The sequence below is a fragment of the Choristoneura fumiferana genome, chromosome 8, assembly GCF_025370935.1.
Source record: "Choristoneura fumiferana chromosome 8, NRCan_CFum_1, whole genome shotgun sequence".
Classification (NCBI taxonomy): Eukaryota; Metazoa; Arthropoda; class Insecta; order Lepidoptera; family Tortricidae; genus Choristoneura; species Choristoneura fumiferana.
The window spans coordinates 14,217,086-14,245,072 of record NC_133479.1 but is presented as its reverse complement, the minus strand read 5'-3'; the positions used below and the strand labels follow the sequence as shown (position 1 = coordinate 14,245,072).

Here is a 27,987-nt window from a genome sequence, read left to right as displayed (position 1 = left end):
ACCCCGGTCCCCTGGTCCCCGCGCCCCGGTCTCCCGGGACCTCAAGCTTCGTAGTCAGGTTCTCTAACCACTAGGCCATCTGATCGTCAATCCGATTCTTAGGCCTCGTGCACACGATGCCGCCCCCGCAGCGACACCGTACCACACCTAATATTTTCTTCAAAATTGCAGCCGGCCATTTTACGTATTTAATTTAACGTTTAAACTCTCCAAAATTAATGTTTTAGCCTGGCCGCTGATTCTCAGTCCACTCTTGAAATAGGACAGTTTACAATTTGCAGCTAAAGCGAAAACATCTGAAAACTACCAGGACTGCAAACAAGCCCTTTAATTTTGACTCCGACGTGTCACCTTCAACCTGTTTTCTGCCGTGTATCCGTATCTACTTGTCCTAACTTACACACGTCTCTTCTTCTTGCCTCCGTCTGTATTACGTCTCCGTGCTTTCACCTCCGTGTCTCTGTCTCTGTCTAAGTGTGTCCGAGTACGTGCCGGCCTGTATGTAGGAATCTCAAGTAAGTTTGTACATTTAGAATGATCTGCAAGATTAAAAATAATTATAACGTAACTCATTTATCTTAAATTGAGCAGTTGCGCATCAAGGAGACGGACAACAACGAAAGATAAAAAAACATCTGGTGTTGCAACAACACGTAGCGTCACACGTGCTTATCCGCGATAAGTAACAATAGCAACAGCTATTGACTTACCTGTAAAAAAATAACTTCTCGTTTACCAAAATATCTTGGTTTGTGATTGACTGTTGTCGTGTTTCTAACTTAGCTATACTATTCGAAAGCATCCTAAATAGACTTGTGGCTTCCGAAATTCAACCCTTTCTCTGTGATTCCCAGCACGGTTTCAGGCCTCGGAATCTGTCGAAACGAACCTCGTGACCTTGGTTGACTCAATTTCGGACCATCTGGATAGGAGCATACAGGTTGATTGTGCTGTATCTTGACTTTCTATATACTGGGTCCGTTGCTCTTTGGAATCATGATCAACGATCAGGCGTCGGTTCTCGGGTCTGCTAGATGTTTGCTTTATGCCGATGACCTAAAATTGTTTTACGGTGTGCAGGAAATCTCGGACTGTGAATCACTCCAGAAGGACATTGGCAGGGTGCAATAATGGAGCAGTAGAAATAGACTTGCTTTCAATGTTGCAAAGTGTCATAACTTTCAGTTGGGCCAAAAGTCCAATTCATTACGAATACCTCCTGGGCTCTCAATCAATTGCCTGTGTAAGTTCTATTCGGGATCTAGGCGTCACTTGATTGAGTTGACTCGTAGTTGTTATGGGAGGCCGGGGTTTGTTATACGGAATTGCAGAGCTTTCCATGATGCAAGAACCATAAAGCTCCTATACACTGCACTTGTGAGAAGTAAACTCGAGATGGCTTCTGCTGTTTGGAACCCCCACGAAGTAACATACATCTTACTTCTAGAGAGGGCACAAAAAGCATTCTTACGGTTTTTATACAAGAAAATGTACGGGTACTACCCATTTTTGTATACAGACTAGATACTTAATTTATTTATTTTTATATATATTTTATTGTATTTGTGTGTCTTCCGTATAAGTAAATAAATGTCTTATTTCTTTCTTTCTTTAATTTAATTTTGTAATTTTTATTTAATTGTTATAATTTCTAATGTGATTTAATTTCTTTAATATATTTATCGGTAGCCGAGTTATATTATTTGTTGTTTGTAAATGGGACATAATAAGTGCAGTGACTAAAGTTTTATTTAGCATCCGCAACGGAACATCTGTTTTTGTATGTAAGAACAGCTTCTATTAAACTGAAATAGTTGAACTGCTTTGACTAAGAAATTATAGTCACCGAAATAAAATCTTTACATCAAAACCAACTGTGTCCTCCCCCGGGTGCGTATGAGGAAAAATATGAGGAAAAAAATATGAAGAGTGATTATTATGAACACAAATCGGTAGTAAAATAAAAAATAATAAGAATTTTATGAGAGTGAATATGGACCCCCTCCCCCCACTTGTTCTCTTGTCAATTGAATTGCTTCAATACCTACTTTTAATATGATTTCACTGCGACCACAATGATAATGAAAAATATGTATTTGTTTTTTACCAACTTCAAAATCTGACGTCAAAAACACTCATGTGCGATTAGGTACTATCACCATCAAACCTTTTACCTACTTATTACTTTTATTATGTCTGTAGCCTATATACAGAAAAAAATAGATAGCTGCAGGTTCTGTACTAGTTATGTATGCTATATACATCCTCATCCTCGTACACAGTATACAGGTATGATTTAGTACGGAAATCTAGTGCCATTGAGGTATCTTTATGATGATATTTTAGTATTACAATATTCAGGCAGGTAGGCACAATGGCGGTATAATAAGCCTATTTACGAGTGGCATCTTTATACGTAAAATAAGGTAGGTAATTCATTTGTTCGTTTGAGATAAAAATCTTAATACTCAGCCATTAATGTAGTTATTCTGCTTACATAATTAGCACCTACACCTTTAATATTGCACAGGCAGTGATATGTATCGGAACGCACAGGTTTTGACAGCTAGAGAGAGAGAGACTTTTCGGCAAACAAGCACATGGCGTGTCCTGTATTTTAAAGTGTTTTTTTTTATAGAAATAAAAGTTATTAACGCAGTTTCTGTTTATATTTTCTTGGTGCTCTGGGCCAGGGGCTCAGGACACAACAAATTGGCGACGAGGATGTCAAACTTGGGTCAAATAAAACCGTACTCAGAAGGTGACGATGTTGATTGTTTTCTGGAACGAATAGAGCAATATTTCAAAGCCAACGATGTGGCAGCGACGAAACAAGTGTCTACTTTATTAATGTTAATCGACGAAAAGTCGTATAAAACTCTAAAAAGCATGTTCCACCCTTCATTGCCAAAAGACAAAAGCTACGCTGACCTTGAAGGAGCTTTGAGATTAAGGTTTCGACCTAGAGTATCGTATTATAGAAAAAGGGCAGTATTCGACAAAGCCATTAAGAATGAGGTGGAAAGTGTATCAAAATGGTATGAAAGAGTAAGGGAAATGGCTGCTGAATGCGAGTTTGGTACAGATTTTGAACAAAGAGTGAAGGACAAGTTTGTTACGGGTTTTCGATCAGGTCAAATATTTGAAAGGTTGTGTGAAGAGCCAATCTCTAAGGCAATAGCGGATTTGTTAGACATAGCTCTTAACAAGGAATCTGCTTTACTGGAAAGACCAGAAAATGTCTACGTCAATAAGGTTAAAGCAGTAGAGAAGAGGGTTGCGGAGGCCGATGTGCTTTTGTGTGTACATTGTGGCAAGCCTAACCATTCCTTTGCCAAGTGTAAATATAAAACATATAAGTGCAAATCATGTGGAAAAATTGGGCATTTGGCTTTGGTCTGCAAAAGTAAGCCAACTCATACATTGGAGGTACAAGAAGAGGAGGATGAAAGTGGGTTAGTGGACATTTTTACTGTTGAAGAGTCAGTTTTAAATATAAATTATGTGGCACCATATATGGTTGAGTGTTGCATGGGTTTGAAAAAGTTAAATATGGAATTAGACACTGGTGCGGCTGTATCATGTATTCCCGAGGAAACATACAAAAATATCTTTTCTGATTTTCAGCTTCAACCAGCAAACTGTGAGTTAAAGACATATAATGGCCAAATTGTCAAGCCTTTGGGTAAGATTACTGTTCCTTTAAAGTATAATAACAAGAAAATAAATTGCGCATTACTGATTGTAAAAAACGGTTGTAAATGTTTGTTTGGTAGAGATTTAATAGAAAAATTTAAAGCAGAAATGAAAAACTACATTCCATTACATTTGTTACAAAGTGAAGTGATTCCAACATTAGATTCTGTAGTACAAAAATTTTGTGATGTTTTCAAGCCAGAATTAGGCAAAATTGAAGGTGAAAAAATACAAACCAAGACCTATTCCACATGCTTATAGAGAAAAGGTTGATAGTGAATTGTCCAAGTTAGAAAAGGAAGGTGTCATTACAAAAGTTGAGAATACAAATTGGGGTACACCTTTAGTACCAGTCCTAAAAGAAAATGGGCAGTTGAGACTATGTGCAAACTATAAAATCACTATAAATAAGTATTTAAAAGAGGTTAACCACCCTTTACCCAGAATTGAGGACATTTTTACTGCTTTACAGGGAGGAGAAAAATTTACAAAATTAGATTTGCGCAATGCTTTCAATCAGTTAATTTGTGATGATGACACTGGAAATTTATTGGCATGGTCTACACCTAAAGGTATTTATAAATTAAACCGATTACCCTATGGAACTAAGCCGGCAAGTGCAATTTTTCAAGCAAAACTTGAGAAAGTGTTGCTAGGGGCAAAAGGTGTAGTTAATTTTATTGATGATGTGTTAGTAACAGGGGCAAATGACCAGGAACATTTAAAAAATTTAGAAGAAGTTTTGAAAAGATTTCAAAAAGTAGGTATTCGATTAAATAAAAATAAATGTTTATTTTTTCAAAAGGAGGTGAAATATTTAGGCCATGTAATTTCAAAAGGGGGCCTTAAGAAGGACAAGTCTAAATTGGACGGATTAATTAATGCACCACCACCTAGTAATGTTACCGAAGTACGGTCTTGGATTGGAATGGTCAATTATTATTCAAAATTTGTACCACAAATGTCATTAAAATTAAAACCACTTTATGATTTATTGCAAAAAGATGCTAAGTTTGTGTGGTCAAAAAAGTGTAATGATAGTTTTGAAATGGTAAAAAAAGATATAATTTCTGAAAATACATTAGTTCACTTTAATAGAGACTTGCCTCTAAGATTATCATGTGACGCCTCTCAAAATGGAATTGGAGCGGTACTTAGCCATGTTATGCCAGATGGTTCAGACAGGCCAATAAGTTTTATTTCCAGAGTCTACAGAACCGCTGAAAAGAATTATTCCATGATTCATAAGGAAGCATTAGCTATTTATTGGGCAGTTCAAACATTTTACCAGTACCTTGTTGGTACTAAATTTGAATTACAGTCTGATCATAAGCCATTGCAGGCTTTGTTTGGGGAAAATAAAAGTTTGCCACAAATGGCGGCAGGCAGACTGCAAAGATGGTCATTGTATTTAGCAGGATTTGATTATACTTTCAAACATATTAAGGGTTCAGATAATGTTAAGGCTGATTGTATGTCTAGATTGCCAGTTAGTAGTGATCTTAGTGTAACTACTAATACAGCTAAAAAATGTGATTACATACATTTTGTAGAGGAGCAAAATGTTATTGATTTAAATATTGTCAGGTCTGAAACAAGAAAAGATCCAGTTTTGAGTTCTGTTTATAATATGATTAGATATGGTTTTCCTAAAAGTGTTACTGATGAATCCATTAAGCCATTCCTCAAAAGAAAAGATGAGTTGTATATTGATCAAAATGTAATCATGTGGGGTTATAGAGTTGTTGTCCCAGAAAAATTGAGATTAAAGTTGCTGAAAGAATTACATGCAACCCATGAAGGCATTGTGAAAATGAAGACAAATGCCAGATCATATTTCTGGTGGCCAGGGCTAGACAATTGTATCGAAAACATGGTAAAGAATTGTAACATTTGTATGTCAGCACGACCTGAACCACCAAAGTCAAATGTCATTTCATGGCCAAAATGTAGTATTCCATATGAAAGGGTTCATGCTGATTTTCTGGGACCAATTGACGGTAAAATGGTTTTACTAATTGTAGATTCATATTCAAAATGGCCAGAAGCATTTATAATGAAGAGTTTAGAAGCTAGGCTAACTGTTGAAAAATTTAGGGAATGCTTTAGTAGATATGGGTTACCATGTATTGTGGTAACAGATAATGCAGCAACTTTTTGTAGTAAGGAGTTCTCAGAGTTTTTACAAAAGAATGGCATAAAACATCAGACATCTGCTCCATTTCATCCTGCTACAAATGGTCTTGCTGAAAATGCAGTTAGAAATTTTAAATCTGGATTACTGAAAACATTGCAAGAAAAAAATCACGTGTCATTTGAAACATTGATGAACCGTTATTTATTTCATTACAGAAATTCTGTTCATAGCACCACTGAAAGTGCCCCGGCAACATTAATGTTTCAAAGAAAATTGAGAACTAGATTAGATATACTAACAAACAAAAATTGTACTAAGGAGGAAAAACTGAACAGTTATGGAGGACAAAGGAATGTAACTTTTAAAGAAGGGGAAACTGTTTATTGTAGAGACTATAGGAATCCAAATAAAAAAAGATTTGTAAAAGCTGTAATTGAGGAAGTCTTGGGAAAAAGAACTTATCTTTGTAAAGTAATCAATGAAGAGTTAGTTTGGAAGAGGCATCTGGATCAGATAATAAGTTGTTCTTCCCAAGACAATAATGATCAAAATGATGACCACAAAAACAGTAGAGATAATTATGATTTTAATGCATGTAGCAGAGAAAAAGTTATTAAAGACTTTGATAATTCTAAAGGCATGCAAGTGCAGAGTGAAAATAGATTACCTAATGAAAATGTACCTGGAGAATTAGATACTGAGATTGGGACAGATCAAAATTTAAATGATGTCATTACACCTACAGTACCTAAATCGCCAGTGGAAAGTAAAACTCCTCAAACATGTAGTAAGGATAATGATGTGGTAGTTAGAAGATCCTCAAGAATTGTTAAGCCACCCCAACGCCTAAATTTATAAGGGGAGTATTGATATGTATCGGAACGCACAGGTTTTGACAGCTAGAGAGAGAGAGACTTTTCGGCAAACAAGCACATGGCGTGTCCTGTATTTTAAAGTGTTTTTTTTTATAGAAATAAAAGTTATTAAAGCAGTTTCTGTTTATATTTTCTTGGTGCTCTGGGCCAGGGGCTCAGGACACAACAGGCAGCGTGACAATATTTATTAAACTTTAAAAGGGATCTCGCATATGTACTTATTTTTTACAACCTTGCTCAAAATGAATTATTGTTTACGTTCAAAAACCTTGTAGACATTTTATTTAACTAATTCAACTAAAAGATAATTTATTCTGTGGTCTGGGCATCAACAAAACTTAAGGCTTCACAGGTTGAAAGAGATAGCAATTCATGAGAAGAGATAGCGTGACAGAGACGCAGACATTGGATTGTTCTGTGGGAATCAAATCACGATTCATACCCAGCCGTGACAGGATCTCGGGACTGTTCGTATACAGCATGTTTTGGTTTAGTAGAATAGGTTTTCGAAATAAATAACTTTAACTAGTAATTAAGACACCTGATCATTATTCAATTTGAGCGTGCTAATGTGGAAGGAAAGCGAATTTTAGAAATGTCACACAAGCTTATAAAAGAGCAAGCGCACATTGTGATTAAAAAGCCAAATAAGTACATGACAACCAACTTAATTTTCCCAACTCAGACTGGAACGAAGTGTTGAAATAGGGTTATTATTACAGAGATTGTGGTTCAAACAAAGATAACCACAAGTCACCACATTCATCTCACCTATAAAATGTTATCTTAGATACCTACTCACCTAACGTAAGTAAATTTTACTTTAGTAAATGAAAATACCCTTCAAACATAAAATTTAATAACACCTATACGTGTTATTAAAAGTAGAAGGGCCAAGAAAGTGGCCTATAGGTAATCGATGCTGAATGAAAATACACACAAAAACATTCCTATTGTTATTATTTCCCTGTATTGCACCATTCCTAAAGGATTATTGTCAAATTTTGGATTTAATTAGCATCCTGTAAACGGCTATCGGAATCAGTGCGGCGAGCGGTGAAGGCCGCGAGCAGGTTCGGATGCACCTGAGTATTTCACGCCGCGACGAGCTGGCGCCGCCGGCCGCGGCCCTAACAACACGTAGACAAGATTCCAAATTTAAAAATAAATACAACAATACGACTACTGAAATTATAGTTTTTCAGAATTACATTTCTGTAATATACTGTAAGTACATTTCTGTATACCGTTTTGCAAATTGATGGTCTATTGGTCATTCATTACACAGTTCAATTTAAATACCTATCTAGTCTTTCATCGTCACAGCTTGTCACTTGACGGTATAGCTGAATTTATGCCACTCACACAGAAATTAGTAAGAGTATTTCATAATACAACGCACAGGACTTATCACGCTAACACACACGAGTAATATTTACCTCGACGTTTCGGCAACATTACGGCTATGGCTGACTTATTTATCTGGCGATTTTTAACAGCTGCAATATGTTCCTTAACCCTCTCAGCCATTGTTCTTTTCGTCTGTCCGATATAGGAACTACCACAACTACAATCAACCTTATAAACACCCGGTGTTTGGAAGGGAACGACATCCTTGGGTGTCCTAATATGCCTCGCTACTGTGCGTGGTATTTTGACTATGAGTGAAAATCACGAAAGCTTAATAAGACATTATACTTAAGTATTTCATAATTTAGGATCCGTAACTCCCCAGTGCACAAAAGAGTACCCACGGGGTTAATATTTTCCACTCTACTTAAAAACTTGGTGATCTGATTTAATATTTCCAAGGTAGTTGTAGACGATTCTAAAGGCACGTAATCCCTGCCGCCCACTCGGTAGTGTCGTGCGTGTCCCGTAATGGTATTAGCGCATTCCGATGGCGGCGACCGACCACTCGATTGTCATTGTCGACTCTCTGCTCTGCAGCAGACGGCGCGCTGTATACCACGATACAATGCGAGGGTATTCTGGCAAAACAGAATAAGTGTAAAAATAAATAAAAATTACATACATAGGCATACTCAATTTTTTCTGCTTTATTTATCTAGTCCTAGCAAAACCGTACAAGTAAATAAATATTGTGCACTTATCCGGTTCTGCCAGAATACCCTCATTATGCTTATTGGGCGTAAACAATTAAGCACTCCTGTGCTGTGCCCCGTTCAATTGCCAGACGCAGAAAAACACTTTTAGGCTATAAGCAAATGCTCCGTGATGCAAGCTTCGACGCTTTAAAAATTTAAGTACTTAATTAAATAGTCGAAAATAGAAGTTCATTTTACCACCAATTTCTTAGAGTAAGTTGAAGGATTTTTATCTGCAAAATTTGAATTAGATTGGGAATGAGTAAGTGATAGTCTTAAACTTTTTATAGACTTAAGTAGTTATTATTTGTACCTAACCACTGACTGCTTAAAAATAAATATATATCTGCAAGAGACGTGGAGTGCGCATTTTCATAATTCTTCACTGCCACCTGACTTCCACAGGTACCACCGACGCACATGTGCGTTCAAGATGTATGAATAATTATGACAGCGGCACTGGGCGAAGTTCCGAAAACGCATATATTTATTTATTATTCAATTTGTTTACACGGTATTAGGTACAGCGAATCAATACACCATCGGTGGCAGTGAATGTGTTATACTTACCTACCTTATGCAATATCTATCTCACAATCAGTGTACACAACGTTTCCTTAAATACTTGTCATCTCTAACTTTACATAAAAATAGGCAATTTATTAGGAATCGAGTTGTTACGGCCACTGATACCTTGTACTTATATAAGTAACTATAGAATTGTAAGAATCTACACTCAGAAGCCTTGGCCTCGTTATGGAGTTGAAGAGAAATGTGCTGTCCAATTTTGCTAAAAACTCAGGTATCGTTTTAATATACTTACATATAAAAGTAGAGTTGGATCGTTAGGCCCAGCCCCGTGAAACGGTTTATTTTGGAAATAAAACCACACGCTATCAAAAGTAAAAAACCGTTTAATATCTTCAAATAGCCCCAAGTATCACCAAGAGTGCTCATTTAGGTGCGTAATGTCCCTCATACAGTCGCCGCAGCAGCTGCTCCCGTGCCGCCGCCCCGAACGGGCGCATGGCGAGACCGGAGTCCACGCGCAGGCAGCGCGCCGGCGCCGGCGACGCCGCCAGCCGCTCACACCGGACCGGCAGCAAACCGTCTTCGGCAGGAGTTGGGTCCCTGGAAACATAAGACAATAATTTATTGAGGCGTTACTTTGCGGAAGTCCATATCAATGAACTGAAATAATTACTTTGCTCACCCGCGGCCTAAGTCAGGTAGGTTTAGGTCGCGGGTGAGCAAAGTAATTGTTTCAGTTCACTAACATGAGACAACATAAAATGAAACTTTATTGCGATAGAAAAATTACTAACGAATTCAGTTCTAATTTTATGGACACCGAGTTAAGTTACTATTAGCGCTTACCCAGAGCTCATGTAAATCATCAGATTTGGCAGTCGAATTTCAATTCTGTGATTTTACTAAATTCCCATATGAATTCTCTAAAATGAGGGCTATAGCGTATGAATTCGCCACTAGAGGCGCTAGTGTAGCGTGATGTCTCCGAAATATTAAATCTCGTAGTTTTTGGGTGAGCTACGCTTTATAATTAGAATAGTTTTGTGAATATTTTGCGATATCTGAAATTAATTATGGCAAATATGCGTTCCGGGGCAATGAATGTCTGTGTTTTGAGACAGTTTTGTCTTTCGGAAACCTTTGTCCTCCCTTTTTTCCGAACAAAACGGGAACTATGCAACACTCCACGTGCTCGATATTTTTATGGTACGGTTTTAAGGTGTATTAAATATGATTTTAATCTAAACTTTGTTTTCACGCCCGTAATAACAGACTTTGAAAGCCATACTTAAAAACCTCACGCAACAGTGCGCCATCTAGTGAGACAAAAAACGATAGCCCTCATTGAATCGCGATTATCATTTACGTTGTATGGCAAACACCCGTGCTAAAAATTTGTCTCTTAGCAGAGTAAACTGAGTGGTAAAGGTTTTACATGGATCTCGTAAAAAGTAACCAATGTGTTAATCTAGACGTCGAATTAATTTAAACCATTACATCGCCATTCGTATTATATCGGCCAGAAATAAGACTAATGTCCAATGTCTAAGTAAACAGATTACGTATAGTTCACGGCTTGGGCACTAGTGCCCTGGTTTTGATGTGTGTTGGTCATTGTCATTCATTATGTATTACCAAAAAAAAACAAAGTGATCGTTAGTGAAAAAAATGTGTTCAAGGAAATTCTACAAAAAAATGAAACCTTACCCGTATTTTGCAAAGTTAGTAAACATCGCAACCATCCGATCTCGAACCAATTTGTCTGTCTCAGAAATGTTATCGACCGGCAATAAGGCAGATGACATTATGTATCCGCCATCGTCGCCGTGGCACGCTCCGGGGGACTTGATCCCAAGCTTTGTTTTAAGGTAATTTAGTTTACCGTCATATGAGAACTCGTACAAGTAAACAGGAATACTTTTCGCTAGTAATACAGCAGAAACATACACTCCGCCAATAAAATCTATATCTGAGAAAAAGTCTATGGCGTATTCGTCGTCTTCTCCGTAGCGGCTCTCAGATTCTGAATAGACAGACTTTAATTCAGCCTCTAGGGCAGCCTTTTGAGCATCATCTACTGCAAACGGCAGGTGATCTAAAAATTTCTTATTCTGCTTAAATTTTTCCAACACGTGTGGTGAACAAAATTGCATCAAGAGGCCCTCGCGCGAGCAGAAGCCGGCCACGACAGGGACGTGGGCGAACTCGCCGCGGGACAGTAACTCATATGGAGATCTGTCTATAAACGGTTCCCAATCACCAGGTTTCTCAACTGTCGGCACAAAACGAAACAGAATGCCCCCTTTCCAGTCAGTTTCAGCCGCAACAGCCGCCACAGATGCCTTAATTAAGTCCTTATAAGGTAGATTTTTTAATAGTTGGAGTACTTTATCATCATCGGTGATATTATTTTCTTTTATTTGAGGTATTTTCATTATTACGTCTCTCATATGATCATTGCGTGCCCAATGTAGCAGAGATGAACCAGATTGCTTGAGAGCTTTATGAAATAGACCTCTGGCCATGGGCGACAGCAAGAGGTACTCGACCGACGCACCGCCGGCGCTCACTCCAAACACGGTGACGTTGCCAGGGTCTCCGCCGAATTGGCTAATATTTTTCTGGACCCACTTGAGCGCTTGGACTTGATCTTTGAGCCCCATATTACCGGGGGCACCTTTGCAATCGAGAGATAGAAACCCGAGGATGCCGAGACGGTAGTTAAAGCTAACTAAAATTACGTCGCGTTCAACGAGGTAGTCGGGCCCATGCTTGTCGGGGTCCGTGCCATCTCCATACATGAACCCACCACCGTGAACAAACACCATCACAGGTAGTGTACCCTCTCCTTTCCCCTTATTTGGTAGCTCAGGGGTGTACACATTTAGGTACAGACAATCTTCGTCTCCAATAACGACCTGGGTCGCTCTGTCGAACTGAGCACAGATGTTACAGGTCTTTGTAGCATCCCGTACCCCCTCCCACTGCTCTGGTGGTTCAGGTGCCTGTAAACATCCACATCGTATTCTTAAGCTTTTATCAAAATAGATTTCGATGTCGAAGTAACATAGAATAAATGAGGAGTGTCTTTTCTAAAGGGCATTATTTCCACTTTGAACTTTTTTTGGGAAATTGGGGAAAACAAATCCACGGTTTCCATTAAGATATTATTACCTTATTTTCGATATTGTATTTAAGTAAGTTGATATAAATTTTATGGCACTACTACATACATTGCTTTATCTACCTCTATAATTACGTAAATTAGTATACATTTTCAGAGTTAAGCTCTTTTGATGCGAACTTTTGGAATTAAGCCGTTTTGTTGTAACAAACCTATTTCGTTAGGTTTTAATTAAGCGATTTTCGAATAACTTACTATTTCTTTCTATTACCCTTCATCCAATTAAATAAGAATATTATATTGCTTCTATGGCTAATGGTTTCGATATAGCGATCATTGTTAAATCTAAAAGTGATTTTGGTGTCATAATCGTAATAAAAAAATTATACTACTTTTGGCAAATTCCAATGAACATCACGTTTTTAATGTTTTTTTCCTGTTTATTTTTTAGTAGTAGGATTTCGTATTTTATACGGAATCTTCCATAGTTTAGGTATATTTTATACCTTAGGCTGCTATTTACTCTTATAATTCTCAACCAAACTTAACCGTTATAGTTTTCCTTGATAGTTTGATATACTTACTACCATCCTGAATTTTTTCTAGTTTTTCCACCCACAGTTAGGGGGGGCGCTCGATTTTAATGAAAATTTGCACTTTAAAGTTGAATATTTCGCAAACAAATCACTAAATCGAAAAATCGTCTGAGAAAACCCCTAATGGTTAGACCTATCCAACAAAACCCCACACTATAGGGTTGGATGAGAAAAAAAATCACCCCCACTTCACATCTATTGGAGGTAGCCTAAAAAAATTGTATTTTTATTTTTTATTGTACCATTTTGTCGGCATAGTTTACATATATATTCGTGCAAAATTACAGATTTCTAGCATTGATAGTCCCTGAGCAGACAGACAGACAGACCTTGCGAAACTATAAGGGTTCCGTTTTTGCCATTTTGGCTCCGGAACCCTAAAAAGAGAAAACTGGAAATAAGCCCTTTTGAAAAGACAAACGTAACATCGTATCATGGCCTTTTTTTAATTCAATTAGGTACCTATCTATCTACCTAATGTTTTTGCAGATGGTGCTTTTATGGTGGGTTCGATTCCCGGCCGGGGCAGATATTTGTATGAATAATACGAATGTTTGTTCTCGGGTCTTGGGTGTTTAAGATGTATTTAAGTATTCTGTTTTATTTATCTATATAAGTACCTATGTTTATCCGTTGACTAATGTCCACAGTACAAGCTTTGCTTAGTTTGGGACTGGGTCAATTGGTGTCAAGTGTCCAATGATATTTATTTATTTATTTAATATTAGATTATAACTGGAGTTCCTTAAGGTGGAACGATTTCCATACTAATGTATTAACACAATCATGTGCGCTTGAAAGAATAATTTGAAATTAAAATCACATCTGTTGACTTTTATTTTGTTCTTTATTTGAGGCATTTTTTATTTACCTAAAGAAAGCTTTTGATTAATAGCTTAATCTAGATGATTATTTTAGTTATTTTTTGTCAATATGTGAGTGGACGGCGACAGTATCGTACGCCAACGGCTCGGTTAGTAGTGTGTGTTTCAGCTACGTTGTCAACTCGCTGACAATTCGATGCTAAGCGACGTTGCCAGATTTCGTTTGATTTGTCTGATCAAAATCACATAATTACCATTTTGAAGCTCGTTTAACTTTTTTTTTAAATATTTTTACTGGCCATAGGTACAAAGTCCGTCAATCAAAAGACTGAAGTGCAACAAACAAATGCATTGCCAATTCTTTGGATTTCCGACAGAAATTAGGAAGAAAATCACATAACATGAACGTATTAACAAATAAGTACGGAAAATTGCATTAACGGATTATAAATTAGTAGTGATAAAATCAGATAAAGGCTGCATGGCTTGTGGCTTTTTCCATAAATAAAAAAAAAAACATCAAGTCAAATGTCAAATTCGTCAAGTCATAATTTTTTGTTCGTTTGTTGTCATTGGTTGTCATGACATTTTAAACTAATGGAGTATTTTTTTCCTAAATTAAATTATCGCAATTTGTCCTCGAAATTGGCGGGATTATCATTATCTATAATCTATAATGTGAATGCAGTTATATTTTCAAGCATTGAACTGAATTATAATTCACATTGGAAACTATGAAGCCACGAACTTTGCGAAAAAGTTACCTACATAAAGCATCAATACTCTGGTCTCGAAAAAGACGCATTATAAGGAAATTAAAAAGTAAGTACAGTAGAGGCTGAGTACAACATACAACTTCCACCACCCCCGTGGGTACCGTAGGAATCGGCTGAGGGATAATATCAGAAGATGGGCAGCAGCGTTTTCCAAGCAACCCCACATCATATACTACGCTCGCCAACCCGCTTATCAATCGTGGCGAGTATTGGCAACACGGGAAAATATGGGGGAGGCCTAAAGTCTCTGTTTCCATGACTGTTTTTTTTTTCAATTCCCCAGCCCCTTGGTAGCGGACTAACTTTTGAGCCTCATATCTCGGTAATTTTGGAGTTCAGAGAAAAGTTCATTTGACAAAATATGCTTCTTCAAAATATGTTTTATTTTCATAATAAAATATTTAATTACAGAGTGAAAAAACACTGTCATAACATACATTGTGGGCTGGTAAGCTGTGTATGAGACTGGCGCAAGACTGGAAAAGTGGCGTGAAAATGCAAGAGGCACTCAGCAGTGGTTGTATGTGGGCTAATTTAATTGACTGATTTAAATAAATAAATAAAAACTGACTTAGTGATGGACTTTTTTTATTTGTTGTTCAATAGAGCCTTCGATTACTAGGTACCCAACCAATTAAATTTGAAATAAAAATAAACAAGTCTAATTTCATATTTTCACGTGTTTTTCGTTGAAGGAAAATATCGTGAAGAAACGTACACACACCTGCTAAATAATTAATGGTGTGTGCTATATTTCAATTCACACTGGGCCTGCGTTGAAAATAACGCCCAAGCCCTCATTGTGAGAGGAGGCATGTGTATGTAGGTATGTATAGGGATAATGATTATGACTAATTTTCTCATAGTATGTAAACTGTATTGTAAATGAAAAATAAATAAACAATCGTTGAGTTACGGTCAAGGAAACTGAGTCACGTACCAGGGTACCTATGTGCTATGTAGGGAACCTATGTGCTACTAATGTCATGTTGACATCCCATACACCTGCCAAAAAAATCACAGCGCAAATGAATATGAAAAGGTTCCACTTGGGTTCCACTCTGGTACGTGATTCGGTTTCCTTGACTTTGTAAAGGTGCACTTATCCCTCGAAGGGATCTCTACCAAGCAACCCTTGAGTGGATGTGAGGAATTATAAGTCTCATAGTACTTACTGTAGTTGTGCTGTGCATATTCAGATTTACCTAAAATTTTAAAAAAAATGTTTGTGCCTAAATTAGGTCTTATAAATTTTTAGCTACACATTTCAATAAATATTAACATCATTAACTAAGAACAATAAAAAAAAAACAAAAAAAAACTAATCTTACAACGGGTTTGAACCCGAACTTCCTAAGCTGTGGGTAGGGTAAACTCTAGCCTTATACAACTAGGCCAATCTGCTCTTTGATCATGAGAGCGAAATTAACAAAGACTTCTGTTTACAACAAATTACAAGCATGTGTGCGAAAATACCTCAGTCGAAACTGCAGCGATCAAGTGAAAGTATTTTCTAAATTAAAATACATCTGAAACTTGGTACGATATATCACAAATTTCACGCTATTGGCGGTATTTACATTATTTTATAAAAATATCCACGATTTCATTCCTAAAAAAAATAAAATACGTGGAATTTGCACACTAACGTCATCTACTGGCGCTGTAGTGCCTAGCTGACCGTGACAAACGACCTTAAATGTCAAAAATACGTTGATTCAACCACTCAAGGTGATTAAAATTTTAGTTTTAAATATGATTTGAAATTAAGGTTATGTAAGAGATTTGGACCCAATTTAAGCATTTAATTTAGGTACAGAAATATAACTTGCACTAGTGTGACTAGTTTACTGGAATCCGCGAACCGTGACGAGAATATCGGCCGCGCAGCCCTTTGGTGTGCTACTGCATGCATTATTTGTACCAGTATTTATAACACTGTCTCTACTGAACTACGATCACCGCTGCCATTTACAATAAAATATCTGAAAACAATTATGCAATAAAATATAGGTAGCATAAAAATAAAAATATACGCTCGTTACGTTAAACGTGATTAGATAAACAGTAAGGTAGGACTTACCAAAAATCTCAACTCGCCTGTAGGTGGCTTAGCGTACGGAATTCCCATAAATCCATAATAATTCTTGTTATTTAGTGTCTTTTTTTGATATCCCTGTAACTTCCCTTGGCTAATTTCAACTATAGGACTTGTCATTCTGATTGATTGACACAGGAATACAAGCAATAACCAGCAATAACCACTGTGATAATGTGATTGTAGCAGCAGTCTGTCTGTACTGTAGATTTTGTAATCAAGCTCCGTGGAGACCGAAGGCAAACCCGAACCTGATTGTTGCTACGGAGGGAACTTACTGATTTTCATCATGTACACTAGATGGCGCTGATATCAATTTTACATTTTGCGTATTTTTGCAATAAAGATCACAAATTAACGTGGCGAAAACCAGAACTAACGCGACTATCTTAAAGGTAGTCATTCACGATGAGTCGTGGTTCTTATTACAATGTCATTAATGTCTAATTTTGACAAAATCTCGCGTCTTCGTGGATGGCACTAAGTATAAAACTCTACTTTTACAGTTTGCCGTGCACTTGCATGTCGCTTCGCTGTGTATGGACCCGGTTAATGGGTCCATATCGGCTCGCATACTTATTGAAGGTCCGAATGTAATGTTCGTCAGAATTATCGTTTGTCATAACTCTTTTTTCTCTGAATCCAATAATTGTTCAAAATTTTTATAAACCAAACCTTACCTAACCTATAGTTTTTTATAGAATGACCATTTAAATTATTCAGAAAAATTCAAGGTTTCAGTGGGAAAAAAATATGACAAACGATGTTTCGGACAAAAAATACGGTATGACTAGCGAAGAGTATGCGAACTTTGGCTTTTTATATCATCGAATATTACAGTGCAGAGTCCGCTTAAATACCACGTACTTGCTCTCCGTGAACTTTTACAAGGAATTGGTTTAAATTCATATTTGTTTTATTTCAACGAATTTATTTGGAGAAATAACTGGAAATTTTTGTCGGGCACGCGAAATTATGAAATGGTAATTACTTAGGCGGGTTTACACTATCCCTGACGATTGTGTTCTTATTTAGTTTGTAATTGACTAGAGCAAATACGTTAGGTACTTGAATAACTTATTAACAATTAGGTAACTTAACTCTACCACACCGGTTCCGAAATACCTATACGTACCAATTGTGAATAAATCCGGCAAGCAACTCAACAAGCAAAAGCAAAAATTTAAATATAAGTAGCTCTACCTAGTATTTTATATGTAGTTCTATAAAAAAAATAACTTTAAAGCTACTTTCGAACAACAGCTGACCATAAGTAGGTATTATGCTATTAGGTCATTACTTAGTTAGTAGTTGGTAGTTATAAAGAATGTTGTATTGAAATAAATATCTAGAGTTAGACAGTCAGTGATAATGACGCTATTATTTAACACCCACTGTCTCTTAAACAGCCTATACCTAATGCAAAGCCAAATTTTAACCAAGCTCAACAGCTTATTTTTACCACATTAACTTTCTTCATAAAGTAAGATAAGTAAAGATTAGTATGTAACTGGTTGCCTTTAGGTAGGTACTAAATAAACAAATGCGACATGGTCTCAGCTGTGCAAACGATTTGTCGTACGGAGTGTCACTCACTAGATGACCGCAGCCTCCGCCGGATGCACACCTGTGAGGGACTCTACTTTTTATCCCAACGATATGATAATTTAAGATGTTCAGTTAGGTATACCATACCAAGGGGTTGTATAGCTAAACAGTCACACCAAGGGAATTTTGAGTAGCCTGTAGGTACATAATCCTAATTGGAATGTTGACGTTGAAAGCGAAGCTTCCTGTGTTCTACTAAGCTGTTTTATGAAGGGCGGAGTTCAGATTATAAGTTACTAGCGACGCGCCCCGTCTCTACGCTGCCCGCCGACACCTTCCTCTTGGATCGGCCTGTCTATTTTTGAAATTCCTAAAAACACAGACAACAATTCTTGAGTCTTCCACATACCTACTTAGTGCTACGTGCGACTACTTACATATAGTCTCCATCGTTCGACAAAGATTCCTTTATACACGCAAGGAACTATGTATTTAACTAAAGAAAGGTTCATCTTTTCATGGAAAAGGACCAGTTACTTTTGCTTGTTTGTGTAGTTAAGTGTGGTGGTTTAAGGTAGGTTAGGTACTACTACTACTAGGTATTTATTTATATTCATAAGTGCTTGTTATAGCCTAAATTGTATAAAGATATTTTGATTTTGACTTTGAATGTAAACCCCCTACCCTACTAAGCTGTTGGTCAATTAGCAAAAATATTTGTTAGAGGCAGCAACATGAAGAAAGATGTTCAATCGAAAACTTCGTGGTTTTAGTAAATATGTAAAGTCAATAGTTAAACGGCTGTTAGAATTAATAGAAATGATAACCATTTAATATAATTGATAAACAGAGAAAGGAGAGTCGCAGCAAGAAAGCCGTAAGCTTAAATTTTGATGTGGCTATGTACAGTCAGCATCAAAAGTAGCTGGTTACTTTTGTACTTTGTCGTTTTACAGCCACGTACTTAGCGCCATACAAAATTGACAAATGTGTTAATGTGACAGAGTAAAAAAGTAACCAGCTACTTTTGATGCTGACCGTACCTATAGCTGACAGTTATAATTACAACACTTTAGCTGTGTGAAGTATCTTAACCGTTTAACCCTTTTCTTGGCAAGTTGAAACAAGTGTACTGAATTCAAACAAGTGAAATGAATTCAAATGCCTTGTTGGATTCTTGTAGAGCTAACAAAAATAACTTGAGAAAAAAACACAAAAAGATTTTTTAAAGTTATGGATCATAATATGAATGGCAAGAAAAGGGTTAAAGACAGATCCTGAAGTGAATATAAATATTTTTTACACAAGAAATAAGTACACAAGACGCATTTTTCCGAAAACTGTAGATATCACTGTCACAAATATTGTCAATAGATATTATTAATGTTAATTTAAAACAGCTCGAGTAAATATTGAGATGAAATTCTCAGCATGTTTACACGCCGAAATGAAGGCTTTGTTTCGTCTCCATAATTAGAACGCTTCACACTAAACTGATTCAAATCCTGCGCCTGCGCCGAGATAGCCGGATGCGCACCTGTGCGCGTCGTGAGAACCAACCACGATTTGCTCCCGCGCCTATCTACACCCACCGAACCATACGACACTCCAAAATAATCCTTGTTAACCCTACCATAAGAATCAAGAGTATATATTCTCGAGCGCAAAAGAGGTTGGTCCATTTGTACATAAGGCTGTAGAACCTGGCTGTTTGTTGTGTTATTTTGTCCGCTTTGAACATCCGCGTACGGCTATTATCGCAACTTTTTACTGTAATGTAACCATGCTCCAAGTGGGAAATAACGTGATTACCTCGCTAGATGGTTTTTAAGACTATTAGGTTTTATAGCTTCCAGTAATATACGTATACCGACCTTCTTGTAACTCATTATATGTGACCTTTACAATACAATAATTTATGTACTACAATGACTCTTTATAGAAAAAGTAAGCAATACAGAGAGAAAATTACAAGGTAAGCAACTTACATAACTTTAACGTAACTATTGATAACTTTCCAAACGTAGGAGGACTAGCATATACATATAATGGGCTGCACTGTTTTCAGCATTGTGCAAAGCTATCATCTCAATCAATGTTTTATCAACGTAGTAAATATGTTCTAGTCCAAGAATAATATTCATCATCTCGGTCTATTATGTACCTATACATTCCACTGCAGGGTAGCAGCTAGGCCTAAGCTCTTCTTGGAATGAGAAGGCTTGGGCCGCAGTTCTCACGCGGGCCCTGTGCCAATTGAGAACTTCACACTCACTGATGTTTTCCCTCATCGTAAAATTCATGCAATAGTAATTTTAAATTTATTTTTTCTTAAATTTGGAAATACCCAGACCCTCTTCTTGAGAGGCCATTAGGCAAACCATTAGGACACCATTATTTATTTTTGAGATGATTTAAATGAGAATAATTATTAGATCTCGCAAATTCTACCCGAAAGGATTTTCAAGGAAAAGGAATCAGTTTTCTAATGCAGTTCTTTGTGCCGATGACATGGTCACCCTACAGTGAACACGTGAGCTGTGTGCAAAATTCACCTCGGCGGCCGTGTGAACCGTCTCTTTTTGGCCTTTTTGCATTTTTCCGCACTAAACCTACAAACTCTTTTTACGGGTCCATTGAATTTGCTTTGTCGATTCCCTAATCTTTCCCTCGGCCAATTATTTGTTATTGAATAAGTATAAGTTATCAATACAGCAAAACATAGAGCGCACACATTTTGGTTACGTGAAGCTTTGTTGATATTATAATAATCACTTTTCAATCACTAGCAATGCAGCATCTAATCTTAATGCCAGTTAATGCTTAGACCAGTGCTGGTTTTCAACCAGCGATATGCTGAGCCGGGATCTTTTTATAGCGGCAACACTTCTTATTGTTATTTTTACTAATTATGTGTCATTGCTGTTATAAATAAATTATTTTCTTTCTTTCTTTCTTTCTTAATGCAATATACCTATATTATGAAGGAAATCTAGAAACCAATCTGTATTTCCTCAGGAGTCTAGATAGGTATGCTCAGTGTTTAACTAGATTAAGGGGCTGTTTCACCATCCATTGATTAGCGTTAACCGACGGTTAAATGTGATGCCGTCTCCGTCTATTCGAACAAAACAAATAGAGACGCCATCACACCTAACCGCCAGTTAACACTAATCAATGGATGGTGAAACAGCCCCTAAATGAAAAAACCTTTACAAAATATCTATCTAAGTAACCGTTGAAAACATTTTCATGGAGAGGATTATATCGTCTACAGTGCCAATAAATGGTTTAGTCCATGCGGGATCATAGACTTTTCAGTTTGGGGCCAAAGAGCCTAGCAGGCTGAAAAAGGGTAGGCACAATGACTAGCAACTTACCATGGCGCATCAGGGCGCCACGGTGCACCGTTCTAAGACCAACAAATTGTACTAGGCCAACCAACTAAAAAAATAAAGTAAATAGAAACAGCTCTTTAAGGGGTGACATACCTGTGTGGTTGTCTATTGGTTTTTTTTAGAGAAAGGTATCTGAAAATTCTACGCAAAGTAGAATTAGTAGTCTTATATTAAACCAGACCGATAGATATATGAATTAGACCGTGATCAGCCATTAAAAATGTAGAACCTGTCACCCGAACAATACCAACAAAGCCTTCGCTGTAAACAATAACCCTCTTTCATGTTGCCGCATAATCAAGGCGGCCATAAATCGCGATGCGCGACACACGCATGCGTGTGCGCCCGTGTACGTACACGGGTTATTGTGCGTGTGTGCGTGGTGTTGTGTGAGTGTAGTGGCCAGCGCGCAGGTGTGCCCGAGACTGGCCGGCGCCGGCGCACATTCCAGAGGCGGTCACGGCGCCGCAGCAGTGCGCATGATGCGGACATGACTGTACCGGCCAGCATCAAATATATGGACTGCTTGGACCTCCGCCTACTCTGGTCTAGGTGGAACTTTTTGGTCGCTGGTATCTTCATGTGCACTATGCATTCACATTCACATGTTTCTATACAAGATTTTCTGATACTGACTGTACTTGTGGTGTGATTATTAGGAACATTTGATTTCGGCGACCGAAACAATCGATTCATGTTTCATTTCAAATTTAAATAAGGTAAACGTATGAGTGTTCGTCACTGTCCCAATAGTTGGCATCTTTAATCTTATGTCATTAGCGAAAGAAATGACAACAGTGTGCCATCTTTTGGGCATTAGCGTGTCGAGCACTCGGACGTTTACCTTATCAAACGTTTCTATAAAAATCAACGCATGATAACTTTTGTCCTGAAAAAAAAGAAAGGGCGCGCGAAAAACTAATTCTTCGCAGTCGCGGCCATCAGCTAGTAAGTATGTAAAACAAACTGCATTATTTTGTTAGTGGATATAAACAGATTACGAACAACGAAGGTAGGCTAATTTCGTTCGTTCCAATCCTAATGGATTCGATTCTGAACTAGGCTGCGCTTTTACTTTTACATTACTTACTTTAATATCTACTCAATTAATTAACTACTATGTATACAAACTCATATTTGAATTTACGAATTGTAAGCTCCATCTGTTGGTAAAATAAGTGACGTAAAGTTTTGTCGTTGATTCCGCCATCTGTTGTCAGTTTTTAGTACTATTAGGAAAAAGTTAGTTTTGCTACTCATCAGCAGATGTCTTCTGAAAGTAATGTAATTTATAAAATCTTCTACAGATATTTAATGATATATATTTGTTTTTATTGTTGTAACCTAATTAAAACTTTATTTCAATAATATTGTTTAGATAAATGTCAATAAAATATGAAATGGCAACCCATAAAACACATGGAGAATGAGGAGTGAACTATTTCCTTCCGCCCGTCAAAGTTCATTCGCTCATCCACCGGGCCGGCTTCCAATCCGAATTTTCTAGATTCGAGAAGATAACCAAAAAATTTTTCTGCACTTCACTTGTTTCATTTCTGACATTATAAGAAAGCACAAAAATGGCAGCTGCAGCGAAGCGATTAATTCCCCTGTTGGATCGCGTTTTGATTAAACGAGCTGAGGCGGTAACAAAGACTGCAGGCGGTATCGTGATCCCCGAAAAGGCACAGTCCAAGGTTCTGCAGGGAGAAGTGGTGGCTGTGGGGCCAGGATCCAGGAAAGACAATGGCGATTTCGTCCCTCTGTTGGTGAAGGTCGGTGACAGGGTGCTCCTTCCTGAATACGGCGGTACCAAAGTTACTCTCGATAACGAAGAAAAGGAATACCACCTCTTCCGGGAGTCCGACATACTGGCGAAGATCGATAACTAAATTAGTGCTAGCTTTAAATTTTACGTGGTTCGAATTGGTTAGTTATATATTTTAGAAACTCGTAGTGAATGAACAAGATATGATTGTGTAATATGTTGGTTGCTGATGAAACTCGGACATAATGTCTCCGTTGCATTTCTTATTATAATACTGTTACAAAAATGTCTCTGAAGTTTTAATTCCAAATCCCATCATTACTTTCAAATTGTTACAATTAATTACAACTTAAATTAACATAACTGGTACACATTAATAAACAAGTGGCTTAATCAAATGCAGTGTCAATAATAACATGGCATACCATGTGATACCAGTTTCCTTGCTAAAGCTCTAGATCATAAACATTCAAGTACCTGAATTTGTATCAATCGCTTGTGGACTTCAAAGCACAGAGCACCTAGTAGAGAAGATAACACTAGAATGTAATAACAGTGAATAACACTAACAACTTTGTTGCACCTAACTTTCCCATATACACATTATACCTACATAGCTGTTAGCAGGGCCAGCCTAAAGAAAAGACCAAGTAGCTAATTGAGGGACACCAAGAGTAAATTCTGATTTTCATTTTCAAAGGGCACTGCAAGAAATAGTCATTCAAAGGATGCCAAAAGACTTGCACAAAAGTAGAGCTGGCGCTGCCAACTAGTCACTGGAACTGAATAAAGAAAACAAGTTGTTTCAGTTCAAATTTTATTTATCACAGTACATTATAATTTCATTACGATAGTGTTGTTAGTAGAAATAAGTTAACACTGCTAAAAATTATATTCATTTGCACTTTGCTTCAATTATATCTCTTACTACACAAATAAAAAACTGAGAATTATTTTGTTGAGGGTTAAAAACGACTTTATAACCACAGGATGGAGGCGAACAGACTGGGTACTCTCTAATGTAGAACTTGTTGTACACATGCAGAAAAAATTATACATTACATTTTGTGGTACTCAACCAATGTCTCACTTCTTAATATTTGTACCTAATGCTAATTGGTTTTGATTCAGAAAGTATTAACTGTATTGTATAATATTAACACATGGGTGCTCATCGTCACATTCATCATCTCTTTCTGTTCTTATTCGAAGCCGAGTGACAGAATGAAAACTTGGAAATGAATGATTGTGCTTCCAAGTGAATTTGACTGGCTCAGATTTTGTATACAAAATCTGTCATTTGATTGGGATCTGGAGCGTCGGAAACCTCTGGTCTTAAATACTATTCAATTGTAAATCTGTCTTCAATTTACAATTATCAATCACCAAGTAGTCTGAAAAAACACTGAAAGCTGCTATCATTTCATAAAGTACTATTGACAAAATTTTATTATGCAAGTTCACATTCTTCTTATAAGAATGAGCATTTACGTAACTCCATAAATATACAAAAAAAAAACCTGGAGGGGCTTTGAAGTGTTTCAACCACCATTCCTGTGTTATGAAAATCATCTCATACCTATCACTAAAAATTTCCATCACCACCACCATAATGTGGTGTGGTGTGTAGTCACAGAATTGATTAGTTTTTTTGGTAAAAAAAAATCTATTTAGTCTGTAGGTTGTACTTATAGTATCAAAATAGTACATTGTGTCTTAAGGGTGGTAAATAAGGAATTACGAACGAGAGTCTATTAGAAGGCCGAAGTCGAAGACTGAGGGCTTTAATGAGTCGATGTTCGTAATTCTAGTACCGCCCGTGCGACATACAATGTTTTTCATCACATTTCACATTCGCGAGTAAAATTTTATATTTCTAAAAGAAAAAATATAATTCTTCCAAATATTGGCGATACCTTAGGCTGCGCTCTTGGTAGCGCCGCTTTCCCCCTCCCCCTCCCGCAGCATGCGCCGCAACGTGCGTGTGCATGTGGTCCTGCAGCAGCGCGCGCATGACGCAGCAGCTTCAGTACGGGCACGGACTCATTTACCGCCCTTGGGCTTCATGAAAAGAAAATTTGTACGTGCAATGACTCATGTACCAACCACGGGTTTCATGACAAGCACATTAAGGTTGAGGGTTTTATTTGGGGGGTTGCAACCAAGGTAGCCTGCATGTTTCTACACTGTTTACGAGCAAGTGTGATGAAAAATATAAAATACATATCTTTTAGATGAAGTGTGTTGCCTAGCAAATGTTGCATGGTGTGATGTCATTTGGAACTCGTGTGCGGAACTATAAAATTCCTGTATCTAGGGTTACCAGATGAAAAATACAAAATTCCAGAGAATAAGCCTGATTTAATTGAAAATTCTAAAAATCCTGAGATTTCTAGAGATTTCCAAAATCCAGCCGGAATCCTGAGAAGAATCTCAAACTCCTGAGATCTCAGGACAAATCCTAAGATAATTATGGTAAACCTACCTGTATGTATCTTCATAATTTTTTCTGTATTTGGCGAAAGGAAAAAATATGTTTCCAATATTTTTCATAATCTAACTGACAAACAAATTTTTTTTTATGATAGGTAATGTAATTGTTTTTAGATTGTTATAGATTTTTTTTATAACACAGGATATGGTAATTGCAATGCTTCTCAGCCCACCCATTTTAAACCCATACAGGCAGAACCAAAGCATACACTGAATTAAAATATCACCTAAAGCTAAATTGACAATGCAAAATAAACTCAGTAATATGCTTACAATGTAATAAAGGTACATAATAATGGCATATCAAAACTTGATTAAAATGCATAACTATTGTAGAGATATAGCTGTGCGACGCACTGCCGCTGACAGTGCGGGGTTGGGATCGGGAGGCTCTGTCAACAGTTGTACTGATGTCCAACAACCATCTTCACATGACTGACGAAGAGCCTCCATGGCAGCTTGCACCCGCTGCCCATCCTCAAATGTAGCAGCTGCTCTAACAGGCTCCTTAATCCAATCCATTTGTTCTTTAACAGGCAAAAAAGCTTCCTTCAATGCACTAATCATTTTACATAAACCTTTTATGTAAGGCTTAGGCACAACACTTGAAGCACAACTAAGATCTTCTACATCCACATAAATAACCTCTTCTTTCTCATGGCCTCTTTTGCTTTCCTCTTCATTATTTTTTATTGAATTAGATTTGTGCAATCTGCCATGTAGATCACCACCTCTCACAACTAAATAGCCTTTTTTGCTGCACATGTAAATCTCTTGGTTGAAGCAGGGTCCCGGCAAATGGTTGTTCAACGTAGCTGTCACTAACAATCCTTTATCCATTTGCAACTGAAATGTGCAGAAGTCTGGTGCTGTTATTTTTCTTATACCATTTACTTTAGCAGTCTCCTCTACAAATGTTTTCAATACTCCATGTACTTTCACAACTCTCTGGCCAGTTAAAAATGTGACTAAATCTATAACATGGCTACCAACTAAAGTGAGAGTGCCGCCTCCCATTGTATCATCACACAACCAATTATAAGTGTCTCCCAGAAGTGAGCCCATTTGTACTCTCACATCCATCAACGTCAACTCATCTGGGCATCCAAGATAGCCATCGTGGATGTATTTTCTCATGTGGCTGAATGCAGGCAAGAATCGTAGTGAATGATTAATAATTGATATAAGAGTGGGGTAATACTGAGCAGCCCGCACCATTTTAAGAGCCTCGGCTTGGCAAAGTCCGGCGGGTTTGTCACAAACAACATGCTTGCCTATACCTAAGGCTTTTACGGATATTTGAGCATGTAGATTAGGCGCACACACAATGAAAACGAGGTTCACATTCTTCTTCAACAGGACATCATCGATTTTATTGGTAAAGAAAGGTATTTTGAGTTCTTTGGCCACTGTTTCGGCCTCTTGCAATGTAACTCCCCATATTGCTTCAACGGCAAATCCTTTCTCCCTTAAAAATGGCACTAGAACTTTGGCTACTGAGCCGGTTCCGAAAACTCCTATGCCCGGTAGCATCCTAAATTCCTAACGGTTGTATGTAATACAACAATTATTCACACATGACTGCCGCGCACCGAGACATATTTAGGGTAGCTGACCTGTTTTGCTTGTTTATCATTTGAGCACATGTGAATCAAAATTTTTTACTTGTTTTTATCGATCAACAATAATATAGGCCCATAGGGCAACTATCGACTTTTTTCAATAAAAAATTGTAAATACGTAAATACTGTCAAAAATGACAATAAAATAGAAGTGTCAATGTCAGTAAGTTTGTTCCAGGTACCGGAATCTGGCTATTATGATAGTTATTACGGGTTTTAAAAATTAACAGTAAATTGAGAAAATAACGTAAAGGAAGCGTAAAGGTACTACGAGTAAATACTACAACTATACAAACGTACAAAAAAATCCGTGATATGGGACATAAGACATAAATAATAACGAGGCCAGAGCCGAAGCGTAGGAAAATACCTTTTCACTTCTCATGCTCGTAA

General features: G+C 37.3%; 4 protein-coding genes across 6 annotated transcripts; 2 read left to right on the top strand and 2 right to left on the bottom strand.

Annotated features, from left to right (window-relative positions):
• The first annotated feature begins 2,552 nt into the window (after window positions 1-2,552).
• LOC141430050 (uncharacterized) lies at window positions 2,553-6,825 on the top strand. 3 transcript variants are annotated; one of them, XM_074090594.1, is made up of 3 exons: window positions 2,553-3,455; window positions 3,628-3,685; window positions 4,169-6,825. In XM_074090594.1, exons 1-2 carry the CDS (start codon window positions 2,725-2,727, stop codon window positions 3,650-3,652), a joined length of 756 nt encoding a protein of 251 aa, XP_073946695.1. In that variant the 5' UTR covers window positions 2,553-2,724; the 3' UTR covers window positions 3,653-3,685; window positions 4,169-6,825. The 3 variants fall into 3 exon arrangements, with proteins under 3 accessions (XP_073946695.1, XP_073946694.1, XP_073946693.1); XM_074090593.1 differs by having other exon boundaries at window positions 3,628-6,825; XM_074090592.1 differs by having other exon boundaries at window positions 2,553-3,685.
• Window positions 6,826-9,712: 2,887 nt separating this feature from the next.
• LOC141430588 (juvenile hormone esterase-like) lies at window positions 9,713-17,001 on the bottom strand. The gene is made up of 3 exons (XM_074091364.1): window positions 16,751-17,001; window positions 11,055-12,352; window positions 9,713-9,947 (listed from the first exon to the last, which is right to left on the bottom strand). The coding sequence occupies exons 1-3, from the start codon at window positions 16,883-16,885 to the stop codon at window positions 9,770-9,772; spliced, it is 1,611 nt and encodes a 536-aa protein (XP_073947465.1). The 5' UTR covers window positions 16,886-17,001; the 3' UTR covers window positions 9,713-9,769.
• Window positions 17,002-23,159: 6,158 nt separating this feature from the next.
• Window positions 23,160-23,766, top strand: LOC141430587 (10 kDa heat shock protein, mitochondrial). Its single transcript, XM_074091363.1, has one exon. It carries the CDS (start codon window positions 23,292-23,294, stop codon window positions 23,601-23,603), a length of 312 nt encoding a protein of 103 aa, XP_073947464.1. The 5' UTR covers window positions 23,160-23,291; the 3' UTR covers window positions 23,604-23,766.
• Window positions 23,767-26,112: 2,346 nt separating this feature from the next.
• On the bottom strand, window positions 26,113-27,737 carry LOC141430586 (glucose-fructose oxidoreductase domain-containing protein 1). The gene has a single exon (XM_074091362.1). It carries the CDS (start codon window positions 27,503-27,505, stop codon window positions 26,300-26,302), a length of 1,206 nt encoding a protein of 401 aa, XP_073947463.1. The 5' UTR covers window positions 27,506-27,737; the 3' UTR covers window positions 26,113-26,299.
• Window positions 27,738-27,987: the final 250 nt, after the last annotated feature.